The 18,022-nt window shown below is 35.5% G+C and overlaps 1 protein-coding gene across 1 annotated transcript; it reads right to left on the bottom strand.

The window, feature by feature from the left end:
* Window positions 1-3,752: 3,752 nt before the first annotated feature.
* On the bottom strand, window positions 3,753-5,116 carry LOC311090327 (baculoviral IAP repeat-containing protein 2-like; the record flags this gene model as incomplete). The annotated part of the gene is made up of 1 exon (XM_084125589.1): window positions 3,753-5,116. One exon carries the CDS (start codon window positions 5,114-5,116, stop codon window positions 3,758-3,760), a length of 1,359 nt encoding a protein of 452 aa, XP_083981715.1. The 3' UTR covers window positions 3,753-3,757.
* Between the last annotated feature and the right edge of the window lie 12,906 nt (window positions 5,117-18,022).

Below are 18,022 nucleotides of genomic sequence, written 5' to 3'. Positions count from 1 at the left end.
TTTACAGAAAAGTAAATGTATCCATCCACACATTATGTGTAAAATGCTACATTTAACATAAAATATCTTTAAAAGTGTCTCAAACACATATTAAAATCACACCATGTTAAAAATCACAGTATCTAAAAAATAGCCTTACGTTTTTGTAAATCCGTTTGTTGAAAGAGAGCCAAAAGGTATATCCAAAGGTATATTCCACATCAAATGTATATCCACTGTATATCCAAAGCACGAAAGATTTATCCAACAAGGATATATCCAAGACCAGAGGTATATCCAGAACGCTTATCCATATCCATAGGTTTAGAGATTTTAATTCCAAAAGTCACAAAGTCTCGTGAGGAGCTCAATGAAACACGTCCACACGGTTACATCCCAAAAGTTAGACTGACCTCTGTGACATCTGCCCAGTAGCCACAGGTAGACCACTCCCACAGACCGTGGGAATATTCCAGCGCTTGTCACGCCCCTTTCTACCCCCTCCCTCCCACCTCCGGACAGGTCATGTGACCGCGGGAATTTTTCCCACGATCCATAATAAAATAACTTTAACTGTAATAAAATGATACAGTCCTTTAAAATACAAAAGCTAGTATTTAAAACGCTAGGCCTATCAGAAAAATGTGAACAAGCTAGAATGTCTTTTTACGAATACAGATTTTAAAACAAGTTCCATTTGATACATCACTCATCGTATAGGTAGACGCATGAACGAGTATAGATCATGTGTAAACACGTGTCTCAGTCCACCTAACACTAAATAATATTTATAAAAAATAATAGTTGTTTAAAGTTTAAGTTAATTCATGTTTTAGTTAAGTTATATTCACTAACTTACTGATTTATTCACTCTTTGATAAGATAATCCACCTATCCCAGTGGAGTAAAAAAAAAAAAATGATTCTGTTCAAAACTATGTGCTTTTAACTTTAAAACGTAAACGGTAGGCAAACATTTTCCACACATTTAAACAATGTTTCAAACGTGAGCATTTAACATATCGAACAACATCAGTTAAAAAATACGTAAAACGAATAGTTTTTAAGCAAACTTTTTAACAATACGACTTCCTACTAAGTTTTGTTTAGTTTTTAGCTAAAATATATCCTTCACTGTCCACAAAACACCCATGCGCACGGAAAGCATAACATGAATGTGAAATCCGATCTGTGAAGCCAAGTCTACGTTAGTAAAAAATCCAATAATCAAAACAATGTTTTAAATTGTGTGCGTTTTATTTAATTTAGTTATTAATCCAGTATTAGATCTTTCTAGCCTAATATTGTTTGATGTGTTAAGCCTAGATAACAAGACATAGGGCCTAGTCCATACATGACGTGTTCGTGAAAAGTAATATTTATGTAATCTTTGTGAGATCATATCCACGAACACAGAACTTGGTACTTGGTGATACACTTTACTAAAAGAAAATATTATGGAAGTATACCCTTTTAACTAACATTTCAACATCCTGCACAAATTAAAGAAACATATGAGCTAAGGAGGTAAGGATGTACATTAATCCCGAATAAACAGATAGCCTAATGGAATGTTCACAATATACAGTATACTAGTTATACTTCTACTTAGCGTGTGTGTAAATAGTTGTGCTTAAATCTTTGGGTGTATTTTTTACACATCAACATATTTGTCACACCGTAAGTACCATATGGCCTTGTAAAGCTATACGGGAATCACACGCGTCCAAAACATTTGTGTAAGATTCAAAAGATCAAATCATTAGGGGAGACAACAAACAGACTCCATTGTGAAAAGTGACCGTTCACCACAGCGTCCGAGCCGAAATGACACATACATTAGAGGGCCACGATGGGGTCCAGACTCCTCCCACTAACACACCTCTCAAAGCTGAGAGGTCAATCCCGATTTAAGGATGTCTGCAAAATGACGTCACTCACAGGGTGATTTTCCCCATCCCTCCCACAGCATGGCATCCGCATCAAACAACAACCGCTAAAAAATACATAAAACGAATAGTTTTTTTAAGCAAAACTTTTTAACATTACAATTCACTATAAACTTTTGTTTAGTTCTTAGCTAAAATATATATATTTCACTGCCCCGCAAAGCATCCATGTGCTTTTTGGAAAGCAAAACATGATTGAGAAATCGGTCTGTGAACCCAAGTCTCCGCCCACCTAAAAACTTCGCCAAAGCAAATACACATGTGCTGAGGTATAGCTACAGATTTAAATCTTGGTAAAAAGGTTTAATCAAAACAACATCTTAAATTTTTGTACATTTAATTTAATTTAGTTATTAATCCGGTATTAGATCTTTCTAGCCTAATATTGTTTGATGTGTTATCCCTAGATAACGAAACATGTCCATACATGTTGTGTTCGAGAAAAGTAATATTGATGTAATCTTTGTGAGATTATACCCACAAACGCAGAACCTTGTGCTGGATGTTCCACTTTACTAAAAGAAAATATTATGGAAGTCATTTTCAAACTGTAATTATACCATATTTTATGTATTAATAGTATGGTTCCATGTTGCTTTAAAGTTTGTTTGTTATTAACTAATACCTTTTAACTAACATTTCAACATCCTGCACAAATTAAAGAAACATATGAGCTAAGGAGGTAAGGATGTACATTAATCCCGAATAAACAGATAATGGAATGTCCACAATCTACAGTATATTAGTTATTCTCATACTTGCATGTGTGTAAATAGTTGTGCTTAAATCAACAACTTTATACAGAATCACACGTGTCCAAAACATCCATGTAAGATTCAAAAGACACAAACCTCTAAGAAAAGAGGCTTGAAAACCATAGTTTATTATAAATTCACAAAAGCATGCAAATGATGACCCTGTTTTACATTTTGTATGTTGGACCGTATGTTTTAGGTGAAGACTTTTCATTGAGAGCTGTCTATAGAAATAAATGACAATTAAGAATTTAAGTGATAGTCTTTCTGTTTGACTAAATTGATACTTCATTTAGTGCAACTTTTCCCTCTATGAATTACACAAAGTGCATGCTGTTTTACACTTAAACTATTACAACAGAATCACATCTGACTATTGCACTGAGAGAGGCATATTCATCCAAGCTCGAGGCTGTTAAACAAACTTCCACACTTTGGTAAAACCTAAATTCTAGAGGTCAACTGGGTTAAAAGTAAATGCATCATGAGTCATTTAAAACAAATACAGAAAAGTGATCAGTTTTAGCGTTTGAATTGACATTTTACATATTACACTGTTTACATCTTGTTTTTGTACTGTTTTTGCAAAAAGTGTATAGTCACAGAGCGTGGTCAAACATGTTCATATAGGAATGTATGAAAAACATGAACAAATATTGCATAAAGAGAATTAAATGACGGTCCTTCTAGTATGAGAGTGTTTAAGACTAAACAAATCATATTTATTTTAGAACATCTTTCTGCTATGTCTACGAAACATTGACGTGAAAGATGAGTATTACACTTCAAACTCGTCTAACTATTACACTTATTTTGTTATTATTACACAGTTATTTTGTGTGTGTCACTAAACAACATGGTTAAGCTAATGAATTACAGTTGATACGTGGTATTTTTACGTGAAAGGAGGGAAAGGAATATTTAACATATAAAAATAAAAATATTTTAACCTATAGTCAATTTCAATTGTTTGATAAATCATATAACAATCAACAGTTATATGTGAAACAATTAGAGTTGGTGTAAATTTGCACATCCAAAAACTGTTGTTACTGGGATGATAAATATCTTCACTTTATGATAGGAAAGTACGGACAGCGCCTTTGACCAATCCTCTACATATGGGACACTTGCGCAGAGAAGGTGCACATTCTTTGCACACAACTAGGTGACCACATGGGATGAAGACAATGTTCACTTCCTTATCCATGCAAACTTTGCATGTGCGCTCCTCTTGAAGTCTTCTTAACTGTTCCTCCATAGGCAAGTGTGAAAGATCTTGACTCGGTGATGCAGCTTCATTGGTCTGGGCCATCAGTTCTCTCAGCAGGTAGACATCATTCTTCTTGATCCAGTTGCGGAAGACCTCTGCCGCTGCATTTCCTTTCGACAGGACTAACTCAATGAGCTGCCCTGTCTGCTGCTTGACTGTAGTGCAGTTACGAATAATGTCATACTCTTTCTGTGAGATGACGTTCTCCTCTAGAAGATGGTCCATTAAGCTCTGCACGCTTTTTAGCTGCTGTGACATGGCAAGATGATGTTTCTTAAGAAAAGTAAGAAACTTACTTTCTCGCTCCTCCTCTCTCTTCTCATCTTCTGCACTTAGTAAATCAGACACCAACTCTTGAACGGTTTTGTAATTTTCTCCACTTGGGAGAATTTTGCTCTGAACAGTTTGCTTCACCAGGCCACGCTCAAATCCCATCTCTAAAGCAGACTTCACCACAGGATTGTTCATCATCACTGCATCTTCTGAACAGTCTTCTCCAGGACCCTGGTGTACAACAGCTGGATCAACAAATTCTCTCGAGTCGCTGTCTCCATTAGTCAATAGCTGTTCAAATATTCTTGGAAATCTTGCTTGAATCTGATGAACAAACTCTTGGCCCTTTTCTTGCAACAGGTATTCACATCTTGGAAACCACTTAGCATGTTCTACCCATGGATCATCACCAGGCTCCCAACATCTGAGTCCGCCATCGCAACAAAAGCACTTCACGTCATCACGACGACCAACATAGTAAAAACCAGCCTTAGCCAATTGGTCTGGTCGAACAGTTATTCTTGAGGGCCAGTAGACAAATGTGAGCAACCTTTCTTCACACTGTTGCATTGCCGATATATTGGAAAGGCTAGATAAAGGTACATTATCTGCACGGTCACCTCGAACGAGGCGGCAGTTGGGGTAATGCCTCTGGTGCTCTGATACTGCCCGATCTCCCGGTTCCCAGTTGCTAAGCTGGCCTCCACAACTGAAGCAAGCCACTCTGTCGCCATGGCCAAGGTAGTAGAAACCACTTTTGGCAAGCTCGGCTGGACTTACTGGTGCAAGAGTCCAATTCTGAAAGGTGTTAAGGCGTTCCTGTTCCCGACGCATGTCAGGACTGTGACAAGCCGGAGGTCGCTGGTGAGACATATCCTGGTGAGACATATCCAGGTTTAAGTAACCCACCCGCTCCTCCGTTTGGCCTGAAACGGATGCCGTGGTGGTCGATGTTACGGGTGTCGCAGGGGTGTAGGATGGCTACGTTGCGAAACGGGAAAAAGGCAGGGTGAGAGGACGACAGGAGGTTTTGTCCGGGTTGTGTGCGAAGTCCTGAAATATTTATCAGGACAACAGCTTACTCCGCCCCGCTGGAGGAGTTGTCATCATGACCCGTAAACAGCTGTATAGGATTACATATAATGTCACATTGAATCAGAAGTAGCGTCATGGAGAAGTTATGCATATGCCATCGGGGAGATGTCTATAATTACACCAAAATATTTATATATAAAAATATACATATATTTTTAAACATACAGTATGCATGGGTGAATTGTACGCCATAAGATCTGTAACAAGCATGTAGAAAGTAGTTAGGTTGTATTTCATTTTGCCTAGGCTTTAAGTTAATTTTACCAACTATTAAGATGTTAAAGTTCATAGACCTTTAGCACATTCAAATGTATTGAGTTAAAATTAAAACGTGATATCAATATCGCATTACCGAATTCATGGGTGATTAATAGGTTCAATAGTTATCAAGCACCAGCTAATTTAAGTTTTTCTTCAAACAAAAGTAATTTTCTGATAAATCATTGTACACATACATGTGTTTTGTTGTATGCAGAGATTTTAAGGGTCGCTATAGAAAGATGCGTCCTTGTCTTTGTTTCCCGGTATTTTTAAAAACATATCTAGATCTACATAGATGTTTTACACGATAAGATATGTCAGAGAACCTTGTGCGACATTTTATATCCGCATAAAGGGTTAAAATGTAAAATATACATTTTAGCGCTATTTAAAAACTAGGACGGTATAATAATATAATGTAAATGTCTCATGTGAAGATGATGGTTTAAACCATAATTTTATCAAATCAAGTCAATTCATGTGAATACTGTCGTATATGAACAAAGAGAAGAGTTCACTAACATTACAGCTAACTGTAGGAAACAAATATCCGGGGGAAAGTGTAAAGAAAACGCCATACAAAACATTACAATCACACCCGACAATACGATAAGTGTTGCGCTAGTGATGTTAAAAATTGTTAAACAATTTTAAAACAGGGTGTTTCAGAAGAAATGCAAAGATGCCTAAAAACAAAGGTGTCCAAAATGTTACATGCTAATACTTGGTCTTATTTCAGAGTCGGTATGCTCCGGTGAAAACTGTGTGAGCTTTGATGAGCCCGACAACAATACCGTTGTTAAACATGCGGTACAATAACAATGTTCAATATAAACAAGAATCCTGCTCTAATGCGACTAATTCTAACCAACTCTAATTGTTTCACATATAACTGTTGATTGTTATATGATTTATCAAACAATTGAAATTGACTATAGGTTAAAATATTTTTATTTTTATATGTTAAATATTCCTTTCCCTCCTTTCACGTAAAAATACCACGTATCAACTGTAATTCATTAGCTTAACCATGTTGTTTAGTGACACACACAAAATAACTGTGTAATAATAACAAAATAAGTGTAATAGTTAGACGAGTTTGAAGTGTAATACTCATCTTTCACGTCAATGTTTCGTAGACATAGCAGAAAGATGTTCTAAAATAAATATGATTTGTTTAGTCTTAAACACTCTCATACTAGAAGGACCGTCATTTAATTCTCTTTATGCAATATTTGTTCATGTTTTTCATACATTCCTATATGAACATGTTTGACCACGCTCTGTGACTATACACTTTTTGCAAAAACAGTACAAAAACAAGATGTAAACAGTGTAATATGTAAAATGTCAATTCAAACGCTAAAACTGATCACTATAGTGGCTTTTCTGTATTTGTTTTAAATGACTCATGATGCATTTACTTTTAACCCAGTTGACCTCTAGAATTTAGGTTTTACCAAAGTGTGGAAGTTTGTTTAACAGCCTCGAGCTTGGATGAATATGCCTCTCTCAGTGCAATAGTCAGATGTGATTCTGTTGTAATAGTTTAAGTGTAAAACAGCATGCACTTTGTGTAATTCATAGAGGGAAAAGTTGCACTAAATGAAGTATCAATTTAGTCAAACAGAAAGACTATCACTTAAATTCTTAATTGTCATTTATTTCTATAGACAGCTCTCAATGAAAAGTCTTCACCTAAAACATACGGTCCAACATACAAAATGTAAAACAGGGTCATCATTTGCATGCTTTTGTGAATTTATAATAAACTATGGTTTTCAAGCCTCTTTTCTTAGAGGTTTGTGTCTTTTGAATCTTACATGGATGTTTTGGACACGTGTGATTCTGTATAAAGTTGTTGATTTAAGCACAACTATTTACACACATGCAAGTATGAGAATAACTAATATACTGTAGATTGTGGACATTCCATTATCTGTTTATTCGGGATTAATGTACATCCTTACCTCCTTAGCTCATATGTTTCTTTAATTTGTGCAGGATGTTGAAATGTTAGTTAAAAGGTATTAGTTAATAACAAACAAACTTTAAAGCAACATGGAACCATACTATTAATACATAAAATATGGTATAATTACAGTTTGAAAATGACTTCCATAATATTTTCTTTTAGTAAAGTGGAACATCCAGCACAAGGTTCTGCGTTTGTGGGTATAATCTCACAAAGATTACATCAATATTACTTTTCTCGAACACAACATGTATGGACATGTTTCGTTATCTAGGGATAACACATCAAACAATATTAGGCTAGAAAGATCTAATACCGGATTAATAACTAAATTAAATTAAATGTACAAAAATTTAAGATGTTGTTTTGATTAAACCTTTTTACCAAGATTTAAATCTGTAGCTATACCTCAGCACATGTGTATTTGCTTTGGCGAAGTTTTTAGGTGGGCGGAGACTTGGGTTCACAGACCGATTTCTCAATCATGTTTTGCTTTCCAAAAAGCACATGGATGCTTTGCGGGGCAGTGAAATATATATATTTTAGCTAAGAACTAAACAAAAGTTTATAGTGAATTGTAATGTTAAAAAGTTTTGCTTAAAAAAACTATTCGTTTTATGTATTTTTTAGCGGTTGTTGTTTGATGCGGATGCCATGCTGTGGGAGGGATGGGGGAATCACCCTGTGAGTGACGTCATTTTGCGGACATCCTTAAATCGGGATTGACCTCTCAGCTTTGAGAGGTGTGTTAGTGGGAGGACTCTGGACCCCATCGTGGCCCTCTAATGTATGTGTCATTTCGGCTCGGACGCTGTGGTGAACGGTCACTTTTCACAATGGAGTCTGTTTGTTGTCTCCCCTAATGATTTGATCTTTTGAATCTTACACAAATGTTTTGGACGCGTGTGATTCCCGTATAGCTTTACAAGGCCATATGGTACTTACGGTGTGACAAATATGTTGATGTGTAAAAAATACACCCAAAGATTTAAGCACAACTATTTACACACACGCTAAGTAGAAGTATAACTAGTATACTGTATATTGTGAACATTCCATTAGGCTATCTGTTTATTCGGGATTAATGTACATCCTTACCTCCTTAGCTCATATGTTTCTTTAATTTGTGCAGGATGTTGAAATGTTAGTTAAAAGGGTATACTTCCATAATATTTTCTTTTAGTAAAGTGTATCACCAAGTACCAAGTTCTGTGTTCGTGGATATGATCTCACAAAGATTACATAAATATTACTTTTCACGAACACGTCATGTATGGACTAGGCCCTATGTCTTGTTATCTAGGCTTAACACATCAAACAATATTAGGCTAGAAAGATCTAATACTGGATTAATAACTAAATTAAATAAAACGCACACAATTTAAAACATTGTTTTGATTATTGGATTTTTTACTAACGTAGACTTGGCTTCACAGATCGGATTTCACATTCATGTTATGCTTTCCGTGCGCATGGGTGTTTTGTGGACAGTGAAGGATATATTTTAGCTAAAAACTAAACAAAACTTAGTAGGAAGTCGTATTGTTAAAAAGTTTGCTTAAAAACTATTCGTTTTACGTATTTTTTAACTGATGTTGTTCGATATGTTAAATGCTCACGTTTGAAACATTGTTTAAATGTGTGGAAAATGTTTGCCTACCGTTTACGTTTTAAAGTTAAAAGCACATAGTTTTGAACAGAATCATTTTTTTTTTTTTACTCCACTGGGATAGGTGGATTATCTTATCAAAGAGTGAATAAATCAGTAAGTTAGTGAATATAACTTAACTAAAACATGAATTAACTTAAACTTTAAACAACTATTATTTTTTATAAATATTATTTAGTGTTAGGTGGACTGAGACACGTGTTTACACATGATCTATACTCGTTCATGCGTCTACCTACACGATGAGTGATGTATCAAATGGAACTTGTTTTAAAATCTGTATTCGTAAAAAGACATTCTAGCTTGTTCACATTTTTCTGATAGGCCTAGCGTTTTAAATACTAGCTTTTGTATTTTAAAGGACTGTATCATTTTATTACAGTTAAAGTTATTTTATTATGGATCGTGGGAAAAATTCCCGCGGTCACATGACCTGTCCGGAGGTGGGAGGGAGGGGGTAGAAAGGGGCGTGACAAGCGCTGGAATATTCCCACGGTCTGTGGGAGTGGTCTACCTGTGGCTACTGGGCAGATGTCACGGAGGTCAGTCTAACTTTTGGGATGTAACCGTGTGGACGTGTTTCATTGAGCTCCTCACGAGACTTTGTGACTTTTGGAATTAAAATCTCTAAACCTATGGATATGGATAAGCGTTCTGGATATACCTCTGGTCTTGGATATATCCTTGTTGGATAAATCTTTCGTGCTTTGGATATACAGTGGATATACATTTGATGTGGAATATACCTTTGGATATACCTTTTGGCTCTCTTTCAACAAACGGATTTACAAAAACGTAAGGCCATTTTTTAGATACTGTGATTTTTAACATGGTGTGATTTTAATATGTGTTTGAGACACTTTTAAAGATATTTTATGTTAAATGTAGCATTTTACACATAATGTGTGGATGGATACATTTACTTTTCTGTAAATTATTGATTTTAACATCTTAAAATAGCTAACTCATTTTTAAAAACTCTTTTAGAGAAAAATGCAATTTTAACTTATTTCATTAATGTTTTAAAAGTGATGGACAAAAATATACACTTTTAAAGATACTTTATGTAAAATGTAACATTTTATAAATAATGTGTGAAAGTTAAATGATTATGGATCTACATTTTTAAAAAATTATCTTTTTGTAATGAAAAAAAATAAACTTGTTTTAAAAATTATCTTTTTGTAATGAAAAACTCTCTTAACTCGTTATATACTCTTCTGTAAATGACTGAACATTGATTTTCAATGTTTTAACATTTATGTTTTAACATAAAATGTTGTTTTAGATGTTTTAATACTATGTTATAACACATTTAGATATCTTTAAGAAAATATAATTTAAACTTTAAACAATGTTTCATACACCTTTAAACACTATGTAATTGTGAATGTACAACTTTTCTTCAAATGTATTAGAAAATAGATCTATTTGCTCGGTATAATTTTAATACATGTTGTTTTAGATGTTTTAATGTGGATCGTGGGAAAATTTCCCACGGTTTATGTTTTAACATAAAATGTTGTTTTAGATGTTTTAATACTAATAGATTTTGATAGCTTTAAGATAATGTTTTAACATTTTACAATGTATGAACACTAAAGACGTGTATTTTAACTTTATACAATGTTTATACATCTTTAAACACAATGTTATTGTGAAAGTACAGCTTTTTCTTTAAATGTATGTTAGAAAATAGAACTATTTGCTTTTTCGGATTTTGTCATTTTTGGTGTTAAAAGCTCTAAGCCTTTGGAGATGGACAATAAGAGTTTTGGGTCTCTTTCAACAACAGATTTGCAAAACGTAGGGCTATTTTTATATACTATGATTTTAACATGTTGTGTTTTTAATATTATGATGTGTTTGAGGCACTTTTTAAAAGATATTTTATGATGCATTTTAACTTATTTCATTAATGTTTTAAAAGTGATGGACACTATGGACACTAATAATGAAATTACATCTGTCTTCTTTAATAAAAAAAAATAAAAAAAAACGATCTCATCTCTGATTGTCTTTATTGTAACAGTTTTAATATACATTGTCATAATGTTATTTGTTAAACAATATGATGTTTAAACATTATTGTTACCGGATACATCTTAAGACTTTTTGTTCTTCTTTCAACAAGTGAAATTGTAAAAACGTAAGTCAGTTTTTAAAATGTACGCATGTGTTTATGCGTTTGATGTGTTTTAATATGTGTTTAATGTTTGATAGCTTTTTTACATTTTGATTACTTTAAGAAAATGCAATTTAATCTCTTTCATTGACATTTTAACATTTTACAAATTACAAATGTATGAGAACACTAAAGATATGTGTATTTTAACCTTTATACAACGTTTTATATTATTAAATATAATTTAATATATAATTTAATTTATAATATCTCCCTGGTTCTGTTCACGCCCATATGGGAGGAGCAAGCGTGGGAATATTCTCACGGTCACGTGACCTTTCCGGAGGTGGGTGGGTGGGTGGGTGGGAGGTAGAAGGGGGCGGGGCAAGCGTGGGAATATTCCCACGGTCAAAAAGGGGGCGGGGCTAGGCGTGGGAAACTTTTTATAGGGGGGCAATAAAACTGTCAGTTTGATGGATGCCGCCCTATAACCTCTCTCTCATCAGATTGTCCAGCAACTGTCTCCATATCAGTGCTTAGAGTTCTCCTTGCATAACTGTGCATACCAAGATGAGTTTCTTCTTTTTCTTTCATGTTCTCAATTCAGTGCAGCAGTTGTAGCAAAAGCACATGCTAGCATGTTGATAACTAACTATAACTTGATAACTTAACTTGCAAAAAAAAAAAAAAAAAAAAAAGTGCATCTGCAGAGTTTAACAAAAAAAATGTACAAAGAAAAAAAGGCTGTTAGAGTGTGGCTATTCAAAAATCTTAAAAAAGTTTTTAAGAGCTACAGCAAAACCGTCTTCTCACGACGCCATCTTGGCCTCGTTTTCTATGTCTTTGCACACCAGAAATGTGTCTGACGCGGTGCTGCTGCTGCTAGGTGACATATGACAAGCCTCATTGGTGATATATTCGACATATGGGGAGAGAGTTGTAGAAGGCCTATACCCCATTTTAAACATAAACATATAGCAGCAAAGACAACGTCGGCAGTATTGACGGCAAAATAGGCTACAGAATAACAGGTGCAATATTTGAAAATCGATAATAGTTCTTTCAAACTTCAAACATCAAAATGTCATTTAGTAATATGTATTCGTGTCAAAATGACATATAAACATCTTTTCCTATACTATTTTGCCTGGAAACGCTTCAAACACGCTTGCGTGTCGCGTGAAAAATAGGCTTCAGTTCTATTTATAGAATGCACATGTTTTCCGCGCGGCTCGAGACGCGTGTGTCACGCAGGCAGTGTGCAAGCTATAACCTGTTAACATGGGAGCCGAAATAAAAATGGACACTCCACGCAGCTGAGACAATGGCAATACAATATATATATATATATATATATATATATATATATATATATATATATATATATATATATATATATATATTAGAGGTCGACCGATAGTGGATTTTACCGATACCAATATTTAGGTTTGACTGTACATGCCGATAACCGATTATTCAACCGGTATTTTTTTAAAATGGATACTGGATTAAAAACAAACACACCAAGTAATAAAGTGCTTAACTGAAATGCGCTAAATTAAATAAATATATTAAAATGAATTTATTAAAATGAGAAATTCTACAGAACGAACTCTACAGAAAATAATTTAAACATTAAAATATTACAGGTCAAATATGTGTTTCTTCAGCTATAACCTAGAAACATGTAAATTTCATAGGTAACACTTTGCAAGTCCCATTTGTTAATGAGGATGTATTATAGCTTTCATGAACTATATGCATTATGCAATATACAATATACATTTTTACTGCATGTATTAATATTTGAGCAATACAATTGTACCTCGATCATTCATGTTAGTTCATAGTACATTAACTAAGGTATTAACAGAAAAAAAATTAAATGTATTACTAAATGTTGAAATTAACAGACTAAACTGAATAATACTTATACAACATTTATTAACATTAGTTAATGCTAAAATTGTAATATTATTGTAAAGTGTTACCATTTCATATAAATCCAAAGAGTCATGCTTAAAGATGGCCATTAAAATTACATAAATGTAGACCTAGCCTATATTACATGTATACTATAGTGTCTCACTTTATTTGCTTCTATTTTAGAACACTTGATGATTATCTAATCAAAATAACAATATGTAACGTTATTGTATGATAAAAAAAAGAAATGAATCGAATGCGTTTATGATTTATATCTGCTTGAACATATCAATGTTGAGAAAGCAATCACGTCACTAGCTTTAGTTTAAATATGCAACTTCGTCGGCTAATGAATACATAAAACTGACCAGCTGGATATAAATTATAAACTAATGGAAATAGATGGTAACAGGGCTGGACTGGGACAAAAAATCGGGCCGGGCATTTTGGCCCAGACCGGCCCACTATATGATCATAAACACCACCCATCTTTGCACGCCCTTAATTATATGCATACCAACTTCTATTCATTAAAACCACTAATGCCATGTAATGAGTGAGTATAGGAACGAGTGAGAGTTAACAGATTAAATAAGTAAAAATTTGACATTTATTAATACAGTCGAACTATACTACACAGTGATGAATCCTGAAACAAGCTATAAGCTGCATTGGCATATAGCAATACATGTGTTTCTTACAGGATTTTAGTTAAAACTATGGTGGTGGGACCTCTGTCCTTCTAGGGGGGTTCGGGGGCATGCCCCCCCGTGAGAAAATTTTGTGCATTTTAATGTTAAATTCATCAATCTGGTGCACTTTGAGAGTTCAAAATTAAAAGCTCCAACCCATATTCAGTGTGCAAATTAAACAAAGAAAAATTCAAACCTCTTTTAGTTACAGTGGATTCATGTTATAACTATTATTATGTAGTAGGTGTAATGTAAATAGACAATGACAGTAATAGCCATATTTTGTAAAACAAATGCACTAAAAAATAAAGGAAACTTTCATAATTAGTGTTGTACCAATTTCTATACCTGAAAGAGATAAGCACATGATCTTTTATTTTGACACAAACTGCATCAAGCTTTTATTTTGGCGGAAAACATAGTTTACAAACGCCTCTCATTAAATTTCTAGTGAATTGTGGTAATTGTCAACTATGCAGATGTGGAAATAATCTGTAACTGGGTTATGGGTTCCTACTTCCTACACTCATGACATAGCCTAAGTGTTTTGAAAGTAGTTCTGCTTACCGCAGGCTCTACACTTTCTCATCTCTCTCCTGATCCTCCTCACTATCCTCATCTGCCACAGGAGCTGATGAAGGTCAGAAAACATATATTTTGACATATAAAGCGTCTGCTTTAAGGGCCTGGTTCTATTTTTTCACGCTATTTCTCTGCACATTCCTTGCGTTTCTTCTCCATCTCGCTGACTATTTTGACAGATACACACTGACACTGCTGCACGCTCGCTCACTGGTTTAAAGTTGTGATTGGGCCAGCCCAGTGTCAATCAAGAAAAGAGCCAATGGGCTGCTGATCTACGTGTTTCATGGGCTGGTCTGTCAGAAAAAAAAAACTAACACTGACTTTTTTTGACCAATGCATTACACCGGCACAAACCCAGCGCCGCCAATTAAGCAAAACAAAACGAATGGGCCGCCGATGTACAAATTTTATGGGCCGCTAAAAAAAAAAAAAAAATAATAATAAAAAGTATGTATGAGTATGAGATGTAGGCTATCGGCCCAAAAAGCACGTCGGCCCACCGGGAAAATGCCCGGTATGCCCAATGGCCAGTCCAGCCATGGATGGTAACAATTGCGACATAAAACATTTGGGTCAGGTTTGCGTGTGTTTTTGTCACATTGCTTTAATCGCTTGAGGTAACGTTAGCTAATGTTATTCCTCTCAGACTCGACGGCAAACAAACTTCTGTTCTTTCTCTGCTAATGCAGCATCTAGTCAACAAATTATTACTTTATAATGACATGGCAATATGTACTTAAGTGTTCTGTATGCATACCGTTTAGCTGTCAGTGTTTTAAATGCTGAAGTGTCAGCGATCTCCGTGAAGCGTCATCTCTCCGTGCTGCGTGCAGCCTCACGTGTTAAGGCCAATTTATACTTCTGCGTCGGACCTACGCCGGAGCCTCTACGCTGTAGGCAACGCGTTGGTTTTCATTTATACTTCTGCGTCGTTGTCCGCGTTCACGCGCGCAGAGGGAGCATGTGAAACCCGAGGGAGCGGTCCTAGCAGACCAATCACAGTGCTTGCGTCCGCGTAGAGTTGACGCGTTGTTACATTTTTGGAGAGGTGCACGTCAGGGTACGCCGAAGGGTACGCGCGCTACACACAGCCTACGACGTAGCTACGGCGTAAGTTCGACGCAGAAGTATAAATTGGGCTTTAACGTTAACAACTCAGGCCCAGTGATAGTTGTTATTCCGCCTCTAGAGGGCGCTCTCGCTCTGTATAATGCCAGCAGTCTCTTCTCAGCGCGCTCGTACTGTGTGATGACAGCGCACTCTTCTCAGCCGCTCCAGCAACGGACGCAACCCGGAAAAACTATCGGTAGTTCCACCAATCAACTATCGGTACCGATATATCGGCAAAACTGATGAATCGGTCGACCTCTAATATATATCAACATATTATTTTCCATCTCTCAGTATGATTTTTTTTTTTTTTTTTTTTTTAAGTAAAACTACAACAAATTGCATTGTTGGAATTAAAAGGACAGTGTTTAAAAAAGCCAATAAATTAATATTATTTTTATTTCTTTCTGTTTTAGGATTTTTTTTTTTTTTTAACAGTCATCCTCCCAAATTGCTCATCTTGCTCTTTGCTCACATTTCTGCACATTTCTTCGACAACAGTATTTTTGCTGTATTTTAATACGTTAAATATATTTTGATAATAATAGATAAACTTTATCTAACATAGTTTTACAGAAGGAAATATAAATGTTGGCACATGGCAATTCTGTATCACAATTGAATGGCTATAATGCATTTCCTCATTCTGAATTTATATAGATGTCATCAATTGTATTACTGCAGTTTTTTTTTTTTTTTTGGAAGTGTTTATAATAATATTGTATTTATGCTTTAGAAACACTGTTATATTTTCTATGTGTTTTTGAAGAAACAGGCAAGAAACAGTGAGCTAGGACAAAAACAATATTGAAGAATACATTAAAGCTAAAAGGTTAGTTAATTCAAGTCTGCAGGAGTGTATAAATTCATAAAAGAAACATTTATTTTATATTAGTGGGAAATTTATATTTTTCATTTCTGTGGTACAGACATTTTCAAACACTTTCAAACCATTTTTTTCTTTTAAATTATTATTATTATTAGTTATTTTATGTCATAAAATCAAATGAAATATCCCATAAAACCTTGGCTCTTTTTTCTCAGGCAACAAAACGACCTCGCAGCCCAGAGAAGGACGTCCCTCGCATGAAACGAGGGCGTGACGATGAGGATGATGAAGATGAACAGACCTCATCTGAGAAAAAGCTTAAGCAGTTACAAGCATTTGCTGAGAGAGAGAGTGATAAAAACCTGGACTCACCAACTATCAAACCCAGCGCTCCGTCTTCCACTTGCTCTCAGAGTCACTGGCAACAAATCGGCAGCCTTATGCTGTTCACTGCAGCAGGGGTTCCAGAAAGCTCCAAAGTAAGGCATGAACTTCCACATAGTGTTTCTTCAGCACATAGTGTTTATTCAGCATTTAGTGTTCATTCAGCACATAGCATAGTGTTTGTTCAGCACACAGTGTTTATTCAGCACACAGTGTTTATTCAGTACACAGTGTTTAACCATCAAAACCATTATGCTTCTATAATGTTTCATGATGTTTTGTGTGATTCAGGTCGCAGGTTTTGACATTGACGGCTGCATTATCACTACAAATTCTGGGAAAGTATTTCCCTCAAGTCCAGATGACTGGAAGTGAGTCTGGTTGAAGAACTTGCTATACCCTGCAGATGTTTGTTGTCTCTCACTTGATGATGTTTTACTCTTGCTTAGGATTCTCTTCCCAGAGATTCAGCCCAGTCTGGCCAGTCTGTTGAAGAAAGGATACAAGGTGCTTATTAATCCACTATCACTTGTTGATGTTGTCAGTATAAGATAATAACGGAAGTTAGAGCATCAATAAATGTCCAGTTGGTTTTACTTTGCTTTGCTCTGTTTAGGTGGTATTTTTCACCAATCAGATGGGAATATCTCGAGGAAAACTCAGACCGGAGGTGTTCAAGTCCAAAGCTGAGGATATTCTACAGACACTTCAGTTGCCCATTCAGGTTAATGACACGCTCACTACATACACTACTGTTCAGAAGTCTGGGGTCTATAAGATTATTACCAGCAGCCATATCACCCTGTAGCCAAAGAAGCCCACTGAAGATAAGCAGGGCTGAGCCTGGTCAATACCTGGATGGGAGACCTCCTGTGAAAACTAGGTTGCTGTGTTAGTGTTAGTGAGGCCAGCAGGGGGCGCTTACCCTGTGGTCTGTGTGGGTCCTAATGCCCCGGTATAGTGATGGGGACACTATACTGTCAAAAAGCACCGTCCTTCGGATGAGAGGTTAAACCGAGGTCCTGACTCTCTGATCATTAAAAATCCCAGATTGTCCTTCGAAAAAGAGTAGGGGTTTAACCCTGGCATCCTGGCCAAATTTGCCTAGTGGCCTCTGTCCATCATCATGGCATCCCCATATAT

The sequence above is a fragment of the Abramis brama genome (genome assembly GCF_963993115.1).
Source record: "Abramis brama genome assembly, chromosome: 10".
In the NCBI taxonomy this organism is placed as follows: Eukaryota; Metazoa; Chordata; class Actinopteri; order Cypriniformes; family Leuciscidae; genus Abramis; species Abramis brama.
Note: the sequence above shows the minus strand (reverse complement) of the source record. Positions and strands in the feature narration are given on the sequence as shown.